This window comes from Salmo trutta, chromosome 3 (genome assembly GCF_901001165.1).
Source record: "Salmo trutta chromosome 3, fSalTru1.1, whole genome shotgun sequence".
Classification (NCBI taxonomy): Eukaryota; Metazoa; Chordata; class Actinopteri; order Salmoniformes; family Salmonidae; genus Salmo; species Salmo trutta.
Window position 1 is genome coordinate 21,458,127 of NC_042959.1, and position 20,895 is coordinate 21,479,021.

Genomic DNA, 20,895 nt, shown 5'->3' on the forward strand with positions numbered 1-20,895 from the left:
GAGCCGTTGTTGCTCCTAGATGTTTCCACTTCACAATAACAGCATTTACAGTTGACCGGGGCAGCTCTAGCAGTGCATGAATTTGATGAACTGACTTGTTGGAATGGTGGCAACCTATGACGGTGCCACATTAAAAGTTATTGAGCTCTTCAGTTAGGCCATTCTACTGCCAATGTTTGTCTGTGGAGATTGGATGGCTGTGTGCTCGATTTTATACACAAGACAGCAACGGGTGTGGCTGAAATAGCCGAATCCACCAATTTGAAGAGGTGTCCACATACTTTTGTGTATATAGTGTATGTGACATAGTATGCTACTTTAAGAACTACTGGCTAAAAAGCATACAAAAGTACCAGAGAATCTCTTTAAGCAACCAGGTGGAATTCTTAACACCACATCAGAATGATAAGGAGGCATTTGAGGTAGTGCCAAATCCCATAAGCAGTGTAGTGCATTTACAGTGTATCTCAGCCTCAGGCTACCACTTGAGAAATACATTTGCAAGCAACATCCTCTCTCCCTATTGTCAATGGATCCAGCCTGAGGGAGCGCTTTGCTATTTCGCAAGCCCCCAAATGACATTTTCCTAATCTGCAGCAAAGATGCAAACTGGAGCTGGCGCTCTTCACACTCTAAGGGGTAACACATGGAGGGGAATCCTGATTGTGTGTGCCACGTTTCCCCTCAGGAACATTGAGTCATCTGGATCCAGCTCCCCAGAATGTGACTTAGCTGTGCCATGACCACAGATAGAATACCATGATTGACCTCCCCAGGATGTGATTTAGCTGTGCCATGACCACAGATTGAATGCCATGATTGACCTCCCTGGGATGTGACCTAGCTGTGCCATGACCATAGGTAGAATACCATGGTTGACCTCCCCAGGATGTGACCTAGCTGTGCCAGGATCACAGATAGAATGCCATGATTGACCTACCCAAGATCTGACCTAGCTGTGTCATGACCATAGGTAGAATACCATGATTGACCTCCCCTGATGTGACCTAGCTGTGCCAGGATCACAGATAGAATGCCATGATTGACCTACCCAAGATGTGACCTAGCTGTGCCATGAACACAGATAGAATGCCCTGATTGAATGAACACATTAAGATCTATTTTATCCAGCAAAATGTTGTTGCAGACAACAGATGATGTATTACTAATCTCTGTGACAGATGCCTTTGCACCGCCACTGTGATTTTGGGCTTAATCAAATGAAATTGTATTTGTATTTGTCACGTATTTGTCACACCGAATACAACAGTTCTACAACAATCTTTTGTGTCAGTGTAGTGTGTGTGAGTGAGTGTACAGTGAGGGAAAAAAGTATTTGATCCCCTGCTGATTTTGTACGTTTGCCCACTGACAAAGAAATGATCAGTCTATCATTTTAATGGTAGGTTTATTTGAACAGTGAGAGATAGAATAACAACAAAAATCCAGAAAAACGCATGTCAAAAATGTTATAAATTTATTAGCATTTTAATGAGGGAAATAAATATTTGACCCCCTCTCAATCAGAAAGATTTCTGGCCCCCAGGTGTCTTTTATACAGGTAACGAGCTGAGATTAGGAGCACACTCTTAAAGGGAGTGCTCCTAATCTCAGCTTGTTACCTGTATAAAAGACACCTGTCCACAGAAGCAATCAATCAATCAGATTCTAAACTCTCCACCATGGCCAAGACCAAAGAGCTCTCCAAGGATGTCAGGGACAAGATTATAGACCTACACAAGGCTGGAATGGGCTACAAGACCATCGCCAAGCAGCTTGGTGAGAAGGTTACAACAGTTGGTGCGATTATTCGCAAATGGAAGAAACACAAAAGAACTGTCAATCTCCCTTGGCCTGGGGCTCCATGCAAGATCTCACCTCGTGGAGTTGCAATGATCATGAGAACGGTAAGGAATCAGCCCAGAACTACATATGAGGATCTTGTCAATGATCTTAAGGCAGCTGGGACCATAGTCACCAAGAAAACAATTGGTAACACACTATGCCGTGAAGGACTGAAATCCTGCAACGCCCGCAAGGTCACTCTGCTCAAGAAAGCACATATACATGTCCGTCTGAAGTTTGCCAATGAACATCTGAATGATTCAGAGGACAACTGGTGAAAGTGTTGTGGTCCGATGAGACCAAAATGGAGCTCTTTGGCATCAACTCAACTCGCTGTGTTTGGAGGAGGATGAATGCTGCCTATGACCCCATGAACACCATCCCCACCGTCAAACATGGAGGTGGAAACATTATGCTTTGGGGGTATTTTTCTGCTAAGGGGACAGGACAACTTCACCGCATGAAAGGGACGATGGACGGGGCCATGAACCGTCAAATCTTGGGTGAGAACCTCCTTCCCTCAGCCAGGGCATTGAAAATGGGTTGTGGATGGGTATTCCAGCATGACAATGACCCAAAACACACGGCCAAGGCAACAAAGGAGTGGCTCAAGAAGAAGCACATTAAGGTCCTGGAGTGGCCTAGCCAGTCTCCAGACCTTAATCCCATAGAAAATCTGTGGAGGGAGCTGAAGGCTCGAGTTGCCAAACGTAAGCCTCGAAACCTTAATGACTTGGAGAAGATCTGCAAAGAGGAGTGGGACAAAATCCCTCCTGAGATGTGTGCAAACCTGGTGGCCAACTACAAGAAACGTCTGACCTCTGTGATTGCCAACAAGGGTTTTGCCACCAAATACTAAGTCATGTTTTGCAGAGGGATCAAATACTTATTTCCCTCATTAAAATGCACATCAATTTATAATTTTTTTTACATGTGTTTTTCAGGATTTTGTTGTTGTTATTCTGTCTCTCACTGTTCAAATAAACCTACCATTAAAATTATAGACTGATCATTTCTTTGTCAGTGGGCAAACGTACAAAATATGCAGGGGATCAAATACTTTTTTCCGTCACTGTATATACAGTCTTGTGAGTGTGCATAGTCAGTGTAACATAGTGTCAATGCAGATAGTCCGGGTAACCATTTATTTAACTATTTAGCTGTCTTATGGCTTGGAGGTAGAAGCTATCTCTGAGCCTGTTGGTCCGAGAGCCGATGCAGTACCGTTTGCTGGACAGTAGCAAAGTGAACAGTCTATTGCTTGGATGGTGAAGTCTTTGCCAATTTATTGGGCCTTCCTCTGACGCCTAATGTAGAGGTCCTGGATGGCAGGGAGCTCGGTCCTAGTGATGTTCTGGGCCGTCCGCACCCCCCTCTGTAGCGCTTTGCGGTTGAGGGTGGTGCAATTGCCATAGCAAGCAGTGATGCAGCCAGTCGAGATGCTCTCGATGGAGCTGCTGTAGAACTTTTTGAGGTTCCAAGGGGCCATGACAAATTTTTCAGCCTCTTAAGAGGGAAGGGACACTGCTTTCTTTACGACTGTGCGGGTGTGTGTGGACCATGTTAAGTCCTTAGTGATGTAGACGCAAATTAACTTGAAGCTCTCGACCCGCTCCACAACTTCCCTGTCAATGTGGATGGGGGCTTGCTCTCCTCTCTTTCTCCTATAGTCCACAATCAGCTCCTTACTGATGTTAAGGTGAAGCTGTTTTTTGACTAGTCAGTATATTTATTTACCAAATGACCATTTGCTCCATATGTTAAAAGCCCATAAGCGGAAATTCACTGTTTTGCAATTTTTAGACGATGCACAGAGCTTACCCATGATGGTGCACAACAATTAAAGTCAATAAGTTATTGTTTTAGTCAAAGTATGATCAGTGGTGTATAGTATTTAAAGTGCCTTCGGGAAGTATTAAGAATGTTGACTTTTTCCACATTTTGTTACAGCCTTATTCTAAAATGGATAAAAAAATCTAAATCCTGAGCAGTCTACACACAAGACCCCATAAAGACAAAGCAAAAACACATTTTTAGAAATTTTTGCAGATTTATTGAAAATAAAAAACGTACATTTATATAAGTATTCAGACCTTTTGCTATGAGACACGAAATTAAGCTCAGGTGCACCCTGTTTCCATTGATCACCCTTGATGTTTCTACAACTTAATTGGAGTCCACCTCTGGTAAATTCAATTGATTGGACAAGATTTGGAAAAGCACAAACCTGTCTATATAAGGTCCCACAATTGATAGTGCATGTCAGAGCAAAAACCAAGCCATGATGTTGAAGGAATTGTCCGTAGAGCTCCGAGACAGGATTGCATCGAGGCACAGATCTGGGGAAGGTTACCAAAACATTTCTACAGCATTGAAGGTCCCCAAGAACACAGTGGCCTCCATCATTCTTAAATGGAAGAAGTTTGGAAACACCAAGACTCTTCCTAGAGCTGGCCACCTGGACAATCGGGGGAGAAGGGTCTTGGTCAGGGAGGTGGGGGTATCTGTACTTTACTTTACTATTTATATTTTTGACAACTCTTACTTTTACTCCACTACATTCCTAAAGAAAATAATGTTATTTTTACTCCATTCATTTTCCCAGAGCCAGACGCGATCACCATGATGGAACACTGGAGCCTCACTTCGGTGGTGGTCTGCATGCTCCTTCTGGCGGCGGACGGCATGCTTTAGCCTCACGTGGGCAGCGTTCCAAACTTCCTCTGCGCGCCAGAACCACTCGTCCACCACAGGGGCTTCGGTCTGGCTCAGGGTCCACGGGACCAGGGCCGGCTGATATCCCAGGACACACTAGAAGGGAGTCTGCCCACTGGAGGAGTGACAAAGTGAGTTCTGGGCGTACCCAGCCCAGGGAAAGAACCAGCCCCACACCCCTTGCCTGTCCTGGCAGTGACTCCTAAGGAACCTCCCCTTCCTCTGGTTGGTCCTCTCCACCTGCCTGTTGGACTGAGGCCGGTACTCGGATGTGAGGCTGGCCGTGGCCCCCATCTTCTCCAAGAAAGCTCTTCATAATCGCGACGTGAATTGGGGGCCACGGTTGGAGACTGGAAGGCCATAGTGCCTGAAGACCTGCTGGAAGAGTGCCTAAGCAACCTGGAGGGTGGTAGGGAGACCAGAGAGAGGGATAAAATGGTAGGATTTAGAGAATCTGTCCACAGCAACCATAATAGTGGTGAAACCATCAGACGGAGGGAGATCAGTCAAAAAATCTATGGACAGATGGGACCAAAGCCGCTGAGGCATGGGAAGGAGTTTCCCTGCTGGAGCGTGCCGAGGATATTTGGTTTGGGCACATACGAAGCAGGAGTTGACAAAGCGGGCGACGTCCTGCGCGAAGGTGGACCATCAGTACTTTTCAGAGATGGATTTAATGGTGCAGGTGTTACCTGGGTGTCCAGCGGTGAGGGAGTTGTGCGCCGAGGTGAACAGTCAGTCTCTTACCCCTGTGGGGGCGTAGATGTGCTCAAGAGGGCAGGTAGCAGGCGAGGGTTCCCTCTCCAGAGCCTGGTGGATGTCCACATATACGTCCCAAAACACGGGGCCAATGATATTGGGGGACAGAATGATAGGTTGGAGGGCACTTACAAGACTCTCAACTGACGTGGAACCTAGGAAGGGTTTGGCAGAAAATGATGATGATGGAATACTCATGCCTACCTTGGGAGATGGGTGATCACGGGGTGGCCTCGCCGCACCCTGTTGGAAGGCACCAGACATGGCTGAAGCTGGTGCCCCTCCTGGCCGCAATCTGGACACAGCCCCAGCTGTCTCCGGCGACGCTGCTCTGCCACGGAGAGGTGAGTGGCCCCTACCTCCATGGGTTCAGGATCTGCCTCAGAATGGACAAAGGAGGAGGGCGAGGAGAGAGTGCGGTGCCGGCGCTCCTGAAGAAGGTTGTCCAGATGGATGGCCATCGCGGTGAGCACGTCTAAGGAAAGGTTGTTGTCCCAGCACGCCAATTGCATCTGGACCTCCTCGCGCAGTCATCTACTGAATAGGGTGCAGTAGACCGGCGACGTCGAGAGCCGGAGAAAGGGAGTGGGAGTAGGCGTGCCAGGAATGTGAAATTATTTATACTTTTACTTTTGATACTTAAGTATATTTTAGCAATTACATTTACTTTTGATACTTAAGTATATTTAAAACCTAATCTTTTTTTACATTTACTCAAGTAGAATTTTACTGGTGACTTTCACTTTTACTTCAGTCATTTTCAATTAAGGTATCTTTACTTTTACTGAAGTATGACATTTGGGTACTTTTTCCACCACTGAGTATGATATATTTGGGCTTGAAGTGGGAAATCCGAAGTGGGGACTTTTTTCTGTGGCAATGCCGTATGTTTCCCTTATGATATATCCTCACATGGTCTCTGCTATCATTGCTACGCAGACGACACACAATTAATCTTCTCCTTTCCCCCTTCTGATAACCAGTTGGCGAATCGCATCTCTGCATGTCTGGCAGACATATCAGTGTGGATGACGGATCACCACCTCAAGCTGAACCTCGGCAAGACGGAGCTGTTCTTCCTCCCGGGGAAGGACTGCCCTTTCCATGATCTCACCATCACGGTGGACAACTCCATTGTGTCCTCCTCCCAGAGTGCTAAGAGCCTTGGCGTGACCCTGGACAACACCCTGTCGTTCTCCGCTAACATCAAGGCGGTGACCAGATCCTGTAGGTTCATGCTATACAACATTCGCAGAGTACGACCCTGCCTTACACGGGAAGCGGCGCACGTCCTAATCCAGGCACTTGTCATCTCCCGTCTGGATTACTGCAACTCCCTGTTGGCGGGGCTCCCTGCCTGTGCCATCAAACCCCTACAACTCATCCAGAACGCCACAGCCCGTCTGGTGTTCAACCTTCCCAAGTTCTCTCATGTCACCCCGCTCCTCCGCACACTCCACTGGCTTACAGTTGAAGCTCGCATCTGCTACAAGACCATGGTGCTTGCCTACGGAGCTGTGAGGGGAACGGCACCTCCGTACCTTCAGGCTCTGATCAGGCCCTACACCCAAACAAGGGCACTGCGTTCATCCACCTCTGGCCTGCTGGCCCCCCTACCTCTGCGGAAGCACAGTTCCCACTCAGCCCAGTCAAAACTGTTCGCTGCTCTGGCACCCCAATGGTGTAACAAGCTCCCTCACGACGCCAGGACAGCGGAGTCAATCACCACCTTCAGTAGACACCTGAAACCCCACCTCTTTAAGGAATACCTGGGATAGGATATAGTTATCCTTCTAACCCCCCCCCCCCAAAAAAAGATATAGATGTACTATTGTAAAGTGGTTGTTCCACTGGATATCTTAAGGTGAATGCACCAATTTGTAAGTCGCTCTGGATAAGAGCGTCTGCTCAATGACGTAAATGTAATGATATGACGGCTAATACTTTTCAGTCTATGTTTCTTTCCAGGGCTGGGTTTTATTTTAATGTTACCAGTCACCAGCATGGCATTGTTTATTCATCAGAAACACCTGCAAAGTCCTTCCCCTTTGCGAGTCTCAACTGAACCAAACAGCTTTTCGCCGTAACCAACACGTGGAGCAAATTAAAATAGGGGGTGCAAACCTATGTTTTTCACCTCTACTTTTTTTAACAGAAATTTAACATGGATCATTTATACATTTCAACCTACTTTTTTTAACTAGTCTGTATTAAAATAAATAAATAACATGTATATAAATATATACATTTCATAAATGGTATAATTGCGTGACATGATTGCACTTTGCATCCATGCTCCCCCGTCGCCCCAACATGAATGCTTCACTACATGCTTCATTGCTTTGATTGGTGCAGCCAGCGTCTATCCTATATTATAAACTGGATAGTTTGAGCCCTGAATGCTGATTGGCTGACAGCCGTGGTATATCCGACCGTGTACCACTGGTTTGACAAAACATTTATTTTTACTGCTCTAATTACGTTGATAACCAAAATAGCAATAAGGCACCTCGGGGTTTGTGGTATATGACCAATATACAACCAATATACCACGGCTAAGGGCTCTATCCAGGCACTCCGCGTTGCATTGTGCATACGAACACCTCTTAGCTGTGGTATATTGGCCATATAACACACCCCCTCGTGCCTTATTGCTTAAATGAACAGGCACCTGCAAAATAACGTTAAAGGAACTTGTTTATCTATTTTGCTGTTCTGTTGTAACATTTGTATTGGTGTTTTGTGTCTGATGCACTCAGGGTGTTGTTACATGTCATTTGCGATATGCATCATGAGCGAAGTAATTGTAGCCTATCATTTCACTTCCCCTGTGAGAACCATGAGCATGGCTGACTTGGTACCACAGCTGAAGCCTGCCAGTTTCACCATATCCATTATAATGTAGAAAAACACATGTCTGTTATGGAAGATGCCAAAACTTTGGAGATAACAATAGATGGTGAAGTCAAAGATACTGTTTTCCGTCTGTGGTGAAGTCAAAGATACTGTTTTCCGTCTGTGGTGAAGTCAAAGATACTGGTTTCCATCTGTGGTGAAGTTTTCCCTATTATGCTAATGACAACTCCAGTAGAACCTGCTTAGCCAGCTGGCTAATCTTTTGAATACAGTGTAGTTTGAAAAAAGACAGCAACAACAGATAATGTTAGCTAGCTAGATAAGGTTAATAAGATGGCTAGCTAAGGTTAGCATGCTACCTAGCAACACTGACAGCTCTCAATTGCCTGTTTGTTGATGTTTCTCGATCACTCGAGGTGGAAGTCATTACAACATTATTTCCCTCCCCCAATTCGTGAATATGTATATGTAGCCTGCATCATTCTTCGGAGGTGGAACCTTAACAAAAATTACATCGAAATAGGGGCGGCATTGCCCTCTAGTGGGCGCATTTAAAATCAAACAATGTGTATAAACCCTGGATTGCTTATGCTATGTAATGGCCAGTGAAAGGCTTTGAAGCCAACAGGCAGGCATGTTGGTACTCCCCAGTAGGAGCAGTCCTCCATAGGAATTAATGGAATTCTACAGTCTTTCAATATAATCTTTCAAGGACAAAATTGTATGTATCACAGTAACATTATTACTCTCTAAAAATCTATATATTTTAAGGAATATAAGGAAAACAAATGTAGACATTAATAAATGCATTTCTATATCGTCCAAAATATTTTTTTTACACTGGAGTAGGAGTACCAAGATGGCTGCGCGGAGGCTTCAAAACAAATAGTTATCTAGGGTTAATACATATAATTGGTTAAAGTGGAAAGACCAGTGCCAATTTTTTTTAATTGCAACTTTTCCAAATAGTTCAGATAGTTTAATATAAATGGCTAACTAAAGTCAATATATCATCCGGCTCTGTGTGCACTTGCTATGTTAATGATGCTGAGTGTTTGGTGTCATCACTGTGACTTTTATGTTTGTTGTTGTCAGTCTTGGGTATGTTACTTTCTAAATGTAATCCATTACAGTTACTAGTTACCTGTCCAAAATTGTAATCTATAACGTAACTTTTGGATTACCCAAACTCAGTAACATAATCTGATTACATTCAGTTACTTTTAGATTACTTTCCCCATTAGAAGGCATTAGAAGAAGACAAAATTGTATGTTACCAATTGAATGACATCCATTGCAGGTTAAATCAATGTTAAAGTTTACATAGCTGGTCATATATGGATGTTCCATTTTACTTTATGGGTTGGTTATGTAGGCTTCTTCTAACCCATCGCTTTCTACTACACATAATAATACGGTTAAATTATGTCTTTACATAAATATATATCATTTATAAATCCAGAAATGTAGAGGTGGCACCTACAGATAGCCCCTTGTAAGTCTATCAGAAGTGTGCGAGTTTGAGCATGTGTCAGTTAGATGTTGCAGGAGCCCATTTTTCACTGGCTGTCCACTGTTTTCAGAAACAATGTATGATAGGCAGCTTAAACTTTTTGAATTCAACCATTATTGGGTTCAAATACACATTAAGATTTCTGAACAGCCATCCACAACAACCACAATCCGTAAGGCGCAAATGGCTAAGTGAGAGAGCAGCAGTGTGATTCACATCAATGCGCTTTGGTAGATATCAATAATAAGTGATATCTGTATCGCCGTAGACACTGCTGTCATCCTAAACCTTAGCGTTTATTCAAATTGGATCATCTTTGAATGCCGACAGCAGTTGCAACATTGGAAGACATAGCTTGGACTGTAGCCTACAAAAGCCTATTCCTGCTCTTTTCACACGATCCATCAAACACATTTGGTGTGTCATCATACTGGTCTCTGACTTGTGGTCAGACTCGCTCAGGTGGAACAAACTTAAACGTGCGCCTTTTTTCAATGCTGATTTGAATGTCATTGAGAAAACAGAGAAGTGTTTAACATCCTTTCTGTATTTTAAAGTAATCCTCTAAGTAATCATCTAGTTTTTCAAAAGTATCTGTAATCTGATTACAATATTTTTGCTGGTAACGTAACGGATTACATTTACCTTTTTTTTGTTGTAATCCCTTACATGTAACTGATTACATGTAATCCATTACTCCCCAACCCTGGTTGTTATATTGTCATTATAGTTTATTTGTATGTATGATTATGTTGCTGCCTGTTGCCCAGGGCACCCTTGAAAAACAGATTTGCATGTCAGTGTGACTCACAAGGTTAAACGAATCATAAAAAATAAAAGGATTAACTGAAATTGGAGTTGTACAGCAAGTTGAATCTTTAGTTCGTACTTCAGACAACTGAAACAAAAAACATGCCATTACAGTTAGCTTGTAAAATGGGATTCGAAAGGTTAGATAATGCATAAAATGAATTAAATCATAAGGAAGTTGCATAGCAAGTTGAATCTTTAGTTGGCACCATATAAAATTGTAGAAAATACCGTTCCATCATGATAAATAGCTTTTAAAAGCTTTTGAAAAACTGTAAGGCAGAGTGACATCTTTCAGGATGACCCAAACCACCATTAGAGCTTTTGAACACCTACTGTAGCTTGCTACCCCTGACAGACATTGAGTTTCTACCTATTGAATTTTGCCCAGGTTTTCTCACATGAAGTGTTTTAAAATGTCCTTATCCTGTTACTGGCAGGTTAATGTTCACCTCAACTCTTCTGCATCTCGTTCTTGTCCCAGGATTTGTTGTACACTGACAAATTATCCCAATGCCACACGGCTCTCCCTCTCCAAAGAATCGATAATAATAAACTCACTGCTCCTTATTCATAGCCGTTCTGGCTTCGCCTCGATTCCTCATTCAACAGCATAATTAATTGCCCATATTTTCCAATTCAGTCATTGCTAGCCTTGTAGCAAAAAGGGGGAGCCGATGTAGCACAACCATGACATTAAAAACCCAAAGGCAGAGGTTTGTTATTCATTAACCTAGTGGGTTCCATTCAGAACGCATTGGATGGAGCTTGTTTCTTGCTACAGGTGGCAATGCACCTCTCTCTGGCCCAGAATTAATTTTGTCTGTATCTCAAAGTTATTCTCGAAGTACCTGGGAGCAACAGTTTGAGGGTCAATCCCATTTAAATCCCAGGAAATGGCCACCACTCCTGTCCATTATTTTTTTTCTTCAATTGGAATTGCATGTCTGTTTGTTCCCATATTAGAATGAACATGGGAACTCAAATGTTTTACATCCCCTTGATACTGGTTAATGTTCTTATCTTGTAGTATTTGGTCTTTATGGATTGACTGGGCTGGCAGACGGTGTCAAGAAAACCCACAGAGAGAACTGTTCAGTTCATTAATGGCTCAGTAGCGTTTGATTGAAAACTTCCATTACTCAGACGGGGAACACCACCTACCCAAATCTTCCCACAGCAGCCACCGCTGATGAGAGTGTAATGTATTTCCCCAGATTTGATCAAGCCTGTTAATGTGATTAAATGAGACTCTCTCTCTCTCTCTCTCTCTCTCTCCCCCCCACACACACACACACACACACACACACACACACACACACACACACACACACACACACACACACACATAGACACACACTATAGGCCCACTTAAAATGCAAATGACCAACCAATGACTGGTGCCTCCACTCAGCAGTCCCCTTTTATCTGGTGTCCACCTGGTGCCTACAGAATAGATTCAGAACTGGGTTTTCATCCTCATTGTCCAGACTAAACGGAGTGGCAGTGTAGAGGATGAACCAGGTCTGCCACTCAGCCTCTTTGCTTCCCTAGACTGCTTTCCCATTTTATTAGCTCTATTATAAAGGCAGTATATAGCTCATCCTTGCTTCCCCAGGCTGCTTCCCGATTGCATTAACTTAAACATTACATCTAATTTCCTGTTTTCTCTCTCCTCCCCCACAGTTTGTGGCCCACCCGAACTGCCAGCAGCAGCTGCTGACGATCTGGTATGAGAACCTGTCGGGCCTGAGGGAGCAGACCATTGCTGTGAAGTGCCTGGTGGTGGTGGCTGTGGCCCTGGGTCTGCCCCTGCTAGCTGTGGGTTACTGGTTCGCCCCTTGCAGTCGGGTAAGAGTACCACGTCCACTGACATACCCGCTGACTATGCACGTGCACGCTGAGATGTAGAACTGTTGCACCCTCTTTAACCACTCTGGTTATTATTTGACCCTGCTGGTCATCTATGAACGTTTGGACGTCTTGAAGAACGATCTGGCCTTGTAGCTGGCACATTTGTTATTGTTTTTATTTTGAGAAAATGCGCCTCCAGCATCGTGGAGAAAAAACTCACAGTACATACTCTGCTGTTCTATCTTGCGTGAAATTATGTACAATGATGTCAGAGGTGTTCGTTGTTTGACGTAACGTCTTTGTTGAAATATCGCAAACGGACCTGGCAGTTTCCCCGCTATAATCTCCACCCAACACAGCCAGAAGAGGACTGGCCACCCCTCGGAGCCTGGTTCCACTCTAGGTTTCTTCCTAGGTTCATTCCTTTCTAGGAAGTTTTTCACAGCCACTGTGCCTCTGCACAGTGCTCTTTGGGGTTTTAGGCTGGGAATCTGTATTGCACTTTGTGACAACTACTGATATAAAAAGGGCTTTAGAAAATAAATGTGATTGATTTAATTTCATTGATTGATGATTGTTTTGCAATGTGACATGTAATGTCTGCCAAGAGAGTATAGATAGAAGTCTGGCATGCAAGGCCACCCACCGCCATCATTCCTGCCACTCAGAACCTCTCAGGTAGATCAACTGGAGCATAACCAGGCTGTAGAGTTCAAAGTGAAAGACAGAGGCTGTGTTGGGACAAAATTCACCAATTGTGTTCCCTTCATTTATCACAACTCAAACCAGAGTATATGAAGAGTATTGCTTCTAGCCCATAGAATTACATATATATGGTCCCATTACCCAAACCTCCCATTGAAAAGTAAAACAGACATTTACAGCCACCTGTGATTAAAGTAAATAAGTCTAGGTGTGTGAGGGTAAATAAGTCTAGGCGTGTGAAGGTAAATACATCTAGGAGTGTGAGGGTAAGTAGTCTAGGGGTGTGATGGTAAATAAAAAGTCTAGGAGTGTGAGGGTAAATAAATAGTCTAGGAGTTTGAGGGTAAATAAATAGTCTAGGAGTGTGCGGGGGAAATAAATAGTCTAGGAGTGTGAGGGTAAATAAATAGTCTAGGAGTGTGAGGGTAAATAAATAGTCTAGGAGTGTGAGGGTAAATAAATAGTCTAGGAGTGTGAGGGCAAATAAATAGTCTAGGAGTGTGAGGGCAAATAAATAGTCTAGGAGTGTGAGGGTAAATAAATAGTCTAGGAGTGTGAGGGCAAATAAATAGTCTAGGAGTGTGAGGGCAAATAAATAGTCTAGGAGTGTGAGGGCAAATAAATAGTCTAGGAGTGTGAGGGTAAATAAATAGTCTAGGAGTGTGAGGGTAAATAAATAGTCTAGGAGTGTGAGGGTAAATAAATAGTCTAGGAGTGTGAGGGTAAATAAATAGTCTAGGAGTGTGAGGGCAAATAAAAAGTCTAGGAGTGTGAGGGTAAATAAATAGTCTTGAAGTGTGAGGGTAAATAAATAGGGTGTAGTATGCTTGTTTGTTTATATTCTTTTACCCTGCCCTACCCAGGTGGTTTATTGATAAGTCTTAAGTTTCAGTAGTATAAAGAGTCTCTCGCAACGCTCCAATTAAATGTAAGTGTTCCATTTTCTATCTTTAGGGATGTTGTTTACCATCTCATAAAGACTAACAATGTGTGTTTTAATCATTGAGGGCTATAAGAGGAATGGAGAGAAGCAGAGCAACAGCTGGGCATGGTAATGGCTTAGTGGTGCGGGCACGATGCCAGTTTGGGTTGTTGGCATCATTACTATTACTGGCATCATGTTTATTTAGAGGTGGCACCTTGAGAACACTTGGATTTGTTTTTCAGAAATGCTTTGGCCAATTGATTGGTTAGGATTAGGACTAGTAGTAGCTTTTCAGTTGTATAGATCATGAACGAAACCAAAGAAAGTTTAAGTCAATTGATACGACCAATTGTTTAAGTCAATTGATACGACCAATTGTTGTAGGCCGCTGTTGTTCAGCGGCCTACAAACCTGAATTGATTTGTGTTTGTTGTGAAGTTACTCCAGACTTCACAACAAACTCATTTCAAGCAGGTTGAGGTGACTGTAGCATAGTTTTCTCCGTACTTCACAACCAACTAATTTCATCTGACAGGTATATTACAAAGCAGGTTCAAGGAGTTAGCCAGATAACTTTGATAAACAAACAGAAATAACTGTTGATTGTCTGGTTCATTAAGAAAGCTAAACATACATATATGTTTTTTGTAGTTGAGAAATATAAACCAAGCCCATTTCAAGCTTATCTTTCAAGTTAGCTGGCTAACTATCCTGCTTTGTAGTATAGGTTGAGGTGGTTGCAGCATAGTTACTCCAGAGACTTCTTATTGACTGAATGCCCCTGTGCATCCCACCGATCTCACCTGAAGGTTTTACTTGCTATGATGTGGTTGTTTTACCTACCTAAGTTGAATGCACTGATTGTAAGTCACTATGGATGAGAGCATCTGCTAAATGACTGAGGTGCAAATGTGATCCTTCTTATTTTCTGTAGCTGGGCAATGCTTTGCGCAGCCCCTTTATGAAGTTTGTGGCCCATGCTGCCTCCTTCATCATCTTCCTGTGCCTGCTGTTGTTCAACGCATCGGACCGCTTCGAGGGCATCAGCACCATGCCAAACGTGACAGTCACTGACCACCCCATGCAGATCTACCGGGTCAAGACCACTGAATTCAGCTGGACTGAGATCCTCATCATGGTCTGGGTCACAGGTGAGAGAGGATTTATTTGTTTAACATGTTATGGTACTGTGGAGGATTGACGGCACCAGAAGGGCTTGGAAAGGTGTGGACATGCATCAGAGGCAAGGACATACATCAGAGTCATGTTTCATGTCCTGCTTAGATTCAAGTGTCACTGAGTGGACTATCCTGGTTAGATTCAAGTGTCACTGAGTGGACTATCCTGGTTAGATTCAAGTGTCACTGAGTGGACTGTCCTGCTTAAATTCAAGTGTCACTGAGTGGACTATCCTGGTTAGATTCAAGTGTCACTGAGTGGACTATCCTGGTTAGATTTAAGTGTCACTGAGTGGACTATCCTGGTTAGATTTAAGTGTCACTGAGTGGACTATCCTGGTTAGATTTAAGTGTCACTGAGTGGACTATCCTGGTTAGATTTAAGTGTCACTGAGTGGACTATCCTGGTTAGATTTAAGTGTCACTGAGTGGACTATCCTGGTTAGATTTAAGTGTCACTGAGTGGACTATCCTGGTTAGATTTAAGTGTCACTGAGTGGACTATCCTGGTTAGATTCAAGTGTCACTGAGTGGACTATCCTGGTTAGATTCAAGTGTCACTGAGTGGACTGTCCTGCTTAAATTCAAGTGTCACTGAGTGGACTGTCCTGGTTAAATTCAAGTGTCACTGAGTGGACTATCCTGGTTAGATTTAAGTGTCACTGAGTGGACTATCCTGGTTAGATTTAAGTGTCACTGAGTGGACTATCCTGGTTAGATTTAAGTGTCACTGAGTGGACTATCCTGGTTAGATTTAAGTGTCACTGAGTGGACTATCCTGGTTAGATTTAAGTGTCACTGAGTGGACTATCCTGGTTAGATTTAAGTGTCACTGAGTGGACTATCCTGGTTAGATTTAAGTGTCACTGAGTGGACTATCCTGGTTAGATTTAAGTGTCACTGAGTGGACTATCCTGGTTAGATTTAAGTGTCACTGAGTGGACTATCCTGGTTAGATTCAAGTGCCACTGAGTGGACTGTCCTGCTTAAATTCAAGTGTCACTGAGTGGACTATCCTGGTTAGATTCACATAAAATGAAACATATATTGTTTTGTGTATTGTGCTCTATTTAGAACAGTAATCTCTTTTCAATGTGCTCTGAAGAACCTAGCATTTAAAACACAGCAGATGTATGGCACAATAGTCAGGAAACTATTTTGGGCTTTTCACATTTAAACACTGATGTGCAGTATATTGTCTAGTTACAGACAGTAATTATTATTTTTTTTAATTAAAAATGAAAGGTTTAAGTTCACTTCCATAGCTTCCCTGGTCAGTTTTACTTAATGTTTAGCAGCCATACTGACCTAAACTTGAACGAGCAGTTGACAGTGCGTACTTGCGAGAGAGAGAATAGGGTAACTCTCTGGGGAGGGGGAAATCAGATGAGATTTTGGTGAGGAGCAGTCTTCAGTCCCGCTGCGGCTCCCGCAAGATTGAAATACCAATTACATTGACACATCTGCAAATGGACCCTCTCCTTACCCTCCTCTACACAGCAGTCTCCATTCTGTTCTCATGATGGGGAGGTTTCCAGGGTTGAGTGCATTTGGCATTCATTTGGCATCATTTGGCATCAAATGAACCCAACCTTGGAATCAAATGGAACAAAGTAAACTGAAACAGAGAGCAACGTTTTCTGCTACAAAATGTTTTAAAATTAGTTTCCGTTGCGTGCCCTAATGAACATGACCGTCATATCGAGCCTGGTCGAGTTTGACGCCATTGCAGATGCATCCCATTTGGTCGTAAAGGGCAGAAACCAGGAAGCGATGACCCAAGAGGTCCTCTGACCTTCATTCACCAATCATCTAAATGCACTATCAATGGTCTCTCAGGAGGGAACATTTCATCCTTTTTCTCTCCCTCTTTGACAGATTGAGTTAACGAATCGATGCAGAGACTATAACTATGTTCCATCTTCTGAATTAATTTTTAAAAGCTATGTTAGAGGTTTTAATCTGTAGTGATTCAATAAATGGCTTCAAAGGTACAGCTAGATTCAGACAGTTGATTTAATAAACAAACTAACCAATTTTCAGGCCCTGAAGGTGGTTTAATTAGTTAGACATTAGATGGTTACTGAATCAACACACTTCAGTTTCACTATTGCCAGCCGATTCAATGACACTATGGTCATGTTCATTAGGGCACGACATAGCAAAATGTTTTGCAACAGAAAACAAAAATGTGTGTTTCTTATTGGACAAGTCCCTCTTTGCCTTTAGTTTCGTAACTAACAAACACAAACCATGTCCTCTTGTTGCTGTTTCCTCTGCAGGGATGTTTCGCTCAGTTTCAGAACATTTTAATCTGTTTGGTGCCTAATGAACACAATCCACATCTTTGTTGCCTTCCACAGGGATGATGTGGTCTGAGTGTAAGGAACTGTGGACTGAGGGGCCAAGGGAGTACATCCAGCAGCTGTGGAACGTTCTGGACTTCGGCATGCTCTCAATCTTCATCGCCGCTTTCACTGCCCGGTTCTTCGCCTTCCTCCAGGCCACCAGAGCCCAGCAGTACGTCAACGAAAAGATCCACGCTACCGATCTCTCCCTAGTGACCCTACCCCCAGAGGTCAAATACTTCACCTACGGTGAGAGAAGAGCTTCTGTATCAATTTTGTTCCTCATGTCAGGATGCAGAATGAATACATCCATGATACAGTTAAGACAAGTAGGCATCTTTCACACATCTACAAATACCACCACACACTCAAAATACCTTACCACATGTCCTGCAAGACATGTAAACGGTAATGTTATAATGTTAGGTGTTATAGATGATTACACTTAAGGCAACACTGCAGGCACACTAATCTCAATAATCATTTGAGAATTAACGCAGGACTATCACCATTCATAGTAAGCTGTAATTGTCTAATGGTGCATGGTGACACACACGTACAGTACAGAATTACTTTAAGTGCAACATTATCCACCTGGTACACTGTACAAACTCTAACATTTCGTTAGAACAAACAAAAGGGCAACAAAAGGCCGGCATTTAAAATCACATAAAAGCCTGTTTTTAATTTGACATTGAGAGCATAAGCGGCCTATGCAAATAGTAGTAGCATTATCATGACTCAAGATGAGACCCATATGCAGACACGTGAGGCAAGTCTGAAAGATTTATTGAATAGACAGGAGCAGGAAAAAGGCAGGTTGAGGACAGGCAGGGGTTCGTAATCCTGTTAATAGTCTGCAGACGTAGATGGCAGGCAGGCTCAGGTTGTAACCGGGAAGACTAGAACAAAAACCAGAATGAGGAAAAAACACAGAAACAGAAGACAAAGGACAGTGAGACACAGGTTTTTATGAAATTTAGGATGGATACGGGGGTGCAGGGCAACAGAAGATGAACAACAGAGGTGCCAAGGATTTTAGAGATTGGGAAAGGGCCGATGAAACAGGGGGAAAGTTTGCGGGACTCGATCCGGAGGGGCAGATCCCGTGTAGACAGCAATATCCTCTGCCAGAGACGATAACGGGGAGCCGGGGTACGGGGAACTGTGCTCTCTTCCAGGCAAGCCGACAGAACATCTGGGCCGAGGGTGTTGACCTCTTACTCTTGCTCAGGAAAGAGCGGGGGCTGATAACCCATGGAGCACTCGAAGGACAAGAGACCAGTGGCTGAGCAGGGAAGGGTGTTCCGGGCGTACTCCACCCACATTAGTTGCTGGCTCCAGGTGGTGGGTTTGGCCGAGACTAGGCACCAAAGAGTCATCTCCAGGTCCTGATTGGCACAATCCAAATGGCCATTAGATTGAGGATGAAACCCGGAGGACAGGCTGGCCGACGACCCAATGAGGGTGCTGATTGCTTTCCAGAATCAGGATGAGAACCGAGGACCACGATCAGAGACTATGTTGACCAGAAGTCCATGAATTCGGAAGATGTACTGTACTATGAGTTGGGCCGTCTCCTTGGCTGAGGGTAACTTGGGAAAGGGGGATGAAATGGGTGGCTTTGGAAAACCTATCCACCATCATAAGGATAGGAGACCAGTGATAAAGTCCAGGGATATATGGGACCAGGGGCGATGACGAACAGGGAGTGGTTGAAGGAGGCCGGCCGGAGCTTGCCACAGTCTTATTCTGAGCACACAACATGCATACGACGACAAATGCGGAGACATCAGAAACCATAGTGGACCACCAAAAAACGTTGTTGGAGGAAGGCCAATCAGGACCTGGAGATGACTCTTTGGTGCCTAGTCTCGGCCAAACCCACCACCTGGAGCCGGGATAGCAGGTTAGATTAGAGAAAGAAACCCATTCCAGGACCCGGACCGGGCAGAATCCGGGACTAACAACTGGTTAACCGCCCCCCCCCCCCAGAAGAGTGTTGCTGCTAGACAGGAGATAGGGAGGATTGTCTCTTGATCAGACAGTGTAGCTGTGGAGCTATGCAAGCAGGAGAGGTCGTCAGGCTTCACATTCTTGGACCCAGGGCGGTAGGAGATGGTGAAATTGAAACGAGTGAACAACACAGCCCAACGAACCTGCCTTGAGGTGAGGCGCTTGGCGGTGCGGAGAAATTCCAGATTCTTATGGTCAGTCCAAACTAGAAATGGATGTTCTGCCCCTTCTAGTGAGTGTCTCCGTTCCATTCCTCCAGTGCCATCTTGACCGGTGATCAACGTCATAGTTGCTCTCCGTGGGATTAAGGCGATGGGAAAGGAAAGCGTAGGGATTCAGCTTTTGGTCTTGGGCAGAACACTGGGACAGGACGGCCCCACTCCAACGTCCAAGTGGGGCCGTCGACCTCCACCACGAACTGGTGGGACGGATCCGGATGGATTAAGATGGGGGCTGTAGTGAACTGATGCTTGAAATCCAAAAACACCCGGTCAGCAGCCTTGAGGCAATGAGCGTGGCATAATGGGCTCCAACCCAGGATTGAACCTGTAGCCCAGTCGATCAGGGGGTTGTGCCTCTGGAGCCATGACAATCCCAATACCATGGGTGCATGAGGAGATTCAATGAGCAGGAACTGCATGGACTCACTGTGATTCCCTGACACAGGTTGATAGGAATCGTACTGTGAGTGACACTGCTAATAGAGCGTCCGGCCAATGCTCTGGCGTCCATGGGAATGGAGAGAAGTTGTGTGGAGATACCCAGCTCCGACACCAGGGTAGTGTCCATAAAGCTTTTGTCAGCCCCAGAGTCCACAAGCACCCGGAGAGATTTAGACCGGTCACCCCACAACAGGATAACGTGGAGAGGAGTATGAGTAATGGGAGATGGGAGACTCCCTGTATGGCCCACCGGCGTACTCATACCTACTGATGAGCCTGGGCCTTTTACTGGACAGGTGGATATGTAATGTCCTTATGGTCAAGGCTATGAGATTGTCGAGGTCCAAGGGCAGCTCCCGGGCTGCGAGCTCATCCTTAATTCCCTCTGATAATCCATGAAGGAACGTGTCGAACAGGGATTCCGGGTTCCAGGCACTCTCGGCGGCTAAAGTGCGAAAGTCTACCGCATAGTCTGCCACACTACGGGAGTCTTTACACCGCCTCTCTACCTGACAACAGAGAATCGAACACCTTCCTTACTTCTGCCATGAAATCCTCCAGACTAAAGCAAATGCTATCTCAGCGTTATAAGATACGCTATCTTTGAACGGTCCGACGGAAACAAAGAGGGCTGCAGCTCGAAAATGAGGGAGCACTGGGAGAGAAACGCCCAGCAGGTTTCGGGATCCCCAGCGTAGCTTTCTGGAGG

General features: G+C 44.4%; 1 protein-coding gene across 1 annotated transcript in view; it reads left to right on the top strand.

Moving 5' to 3' along the window:
• The window catches only part of LOC115170166 (short transient receptor potential channel 3), a 52,069-nt gene that overhangs the window by 21,281 nt on the left and 9,893 nt on the right, over positions 1-20,895 (top strand). Inside the window, exons 5-7 of the mRNA XM_029726522.1 lie at positions 12,185-12,349; positions 14,917-15,133; positions 17,524-17,757. Of these exons, the coding sequence (XP_029582382.1) occupies positions 12,185-12,349; positions 14,917-15,133; positions 17,524-17,757 (616 nt within the window). The remainder of the gene's footprint in view (positions 1-12,184; positions 12,350-14,916; positions 15,134-17,523; positions 17,758-20,895) is intronic.